Source organism: Empidonax traillii, unplaced genomic scaffold (assembly GCF_003031625.1).
Source record: "Empidonax traillii isolate 1590-97213 ecotype Southwest subspecies unplaced genomic scaffold, ASM303162v1 scaffold2931:size33898, whole genome shotgun sequence".
Classification (NCBI taxonomy): domain Eukaryota; kingdom Metazoa; phylum Chordata; class Aves; order Passeriformes; family Tyrannidae; genus Empidonax; species Empidonax traillii.
Window position 1 is genome coordinate 1,990 of NW_020958124.1, and position 1,002 is coordinate 2,991.

The following is a 1,002-nucleotide window of genomic DNA, read 5'->3' on the forward strand; positions in this document are numbered from 1 at the left end:
TCCCCTGTCCTCATAAGACCCATAAACCTGATCATGGGGATGTCATCGTAAAGGAGATGTCCTCATAAATGCCATAAACCTCATAAAGGCTCCGTCCTCATAAACACCATAGATGTCATAAAAGCACTGACCTCATACACCCCACACACCTCATAATGCTTCAGCCCTCATGAGGGCACGGGACTCCTAAAGCCCATACACTTCATAATGGGGCTCTCATCATAAAGGCCATTTCCTCATATACCCCACACACGTTCTGGGAGAGTCGCACCCGGCGAGGGGAGTTGAGCTGCACGAACGGGTACAGCAAGAGCGAAGGGGAGTCTGTTGCATTTGAAGTGTACTTGAGGGCAAAGTCTTTGATCTGTTCTTTGTAGACGTTGTTGTAGAACTGGATGAGGTCCCTCCGCTCCTCCTCCTCGGTGTCGCTGTTGGCGCAGGTGAGGCAGGTGGGTGTGGGGGGGGCGCTGCCGGGGGTGCGGCACGGGCAGGGTGATGCTGGAGCGCATCACCGGGCTGGAGTCCCGGCTGCTTCTTTCCTTGTTCTTCTCCTTGCTCCTGCCTGTGGGTGAGTTCTGCTGGCTGCTGCTGTCGCTGCTGCCGGAGCGGCGGCGGCGCCTGCCTTTGATCAGGACACTGCAATAGACATGGCTCTGGGCTTGTGGCTGTGTCCGATAGCAGCGCATGATGTTTTGAAATGATCTGTCTTCATTAGTGACCTTAGTCATGACATAGATGGCACACATCAGCAGCTGATCCAAGCGTCTGTCCATCATGATTTCAGGGCAGTGCACCAAGGAATACTCAAAGCATGTCCAGATCTTTTTCCGCAGCTCATTAGACACATCGAGTTTGACACAGAGATTCCTCAGAGGAACACTGGCTAAATGATACACCTTTCTGAAGAAGAGTGACAGTGAGTCCGTCTTCCGAGGCCTGATGGACGTGGCAGTGAACTGCTGGGCCTGTTTCTGCTCTCCAGGGGAGATCTGCTGAACAGTC

At 53.4% G+C, this 1,002-nt stretch overlaps 1 protein-coding gene across 1 annotated transcript in view; it reads right to left on the minus strand.

Moving 5' to 3' along the window:
* Positions 1-244: 244 nt before the first annotated feature.
* LOC114072296 (gastrula zinc finger protein XlCGF7.1-like) overlaps positions 245-1,002 on the minus strand; it is a gene marked incomplete at both ends in the record, with an annotated part of 31,572 nt that continues 30,814 nt past the window's right edge. Inside the window, one exon of the mRNA XM_027910210.1 lies at positions 245-467. Coding sequence (XP_027766011.1) covers positions 245-467 — 223 coding nt within the window. The remainder of the gene's footprint in view (positions 468-1,002) is intronic.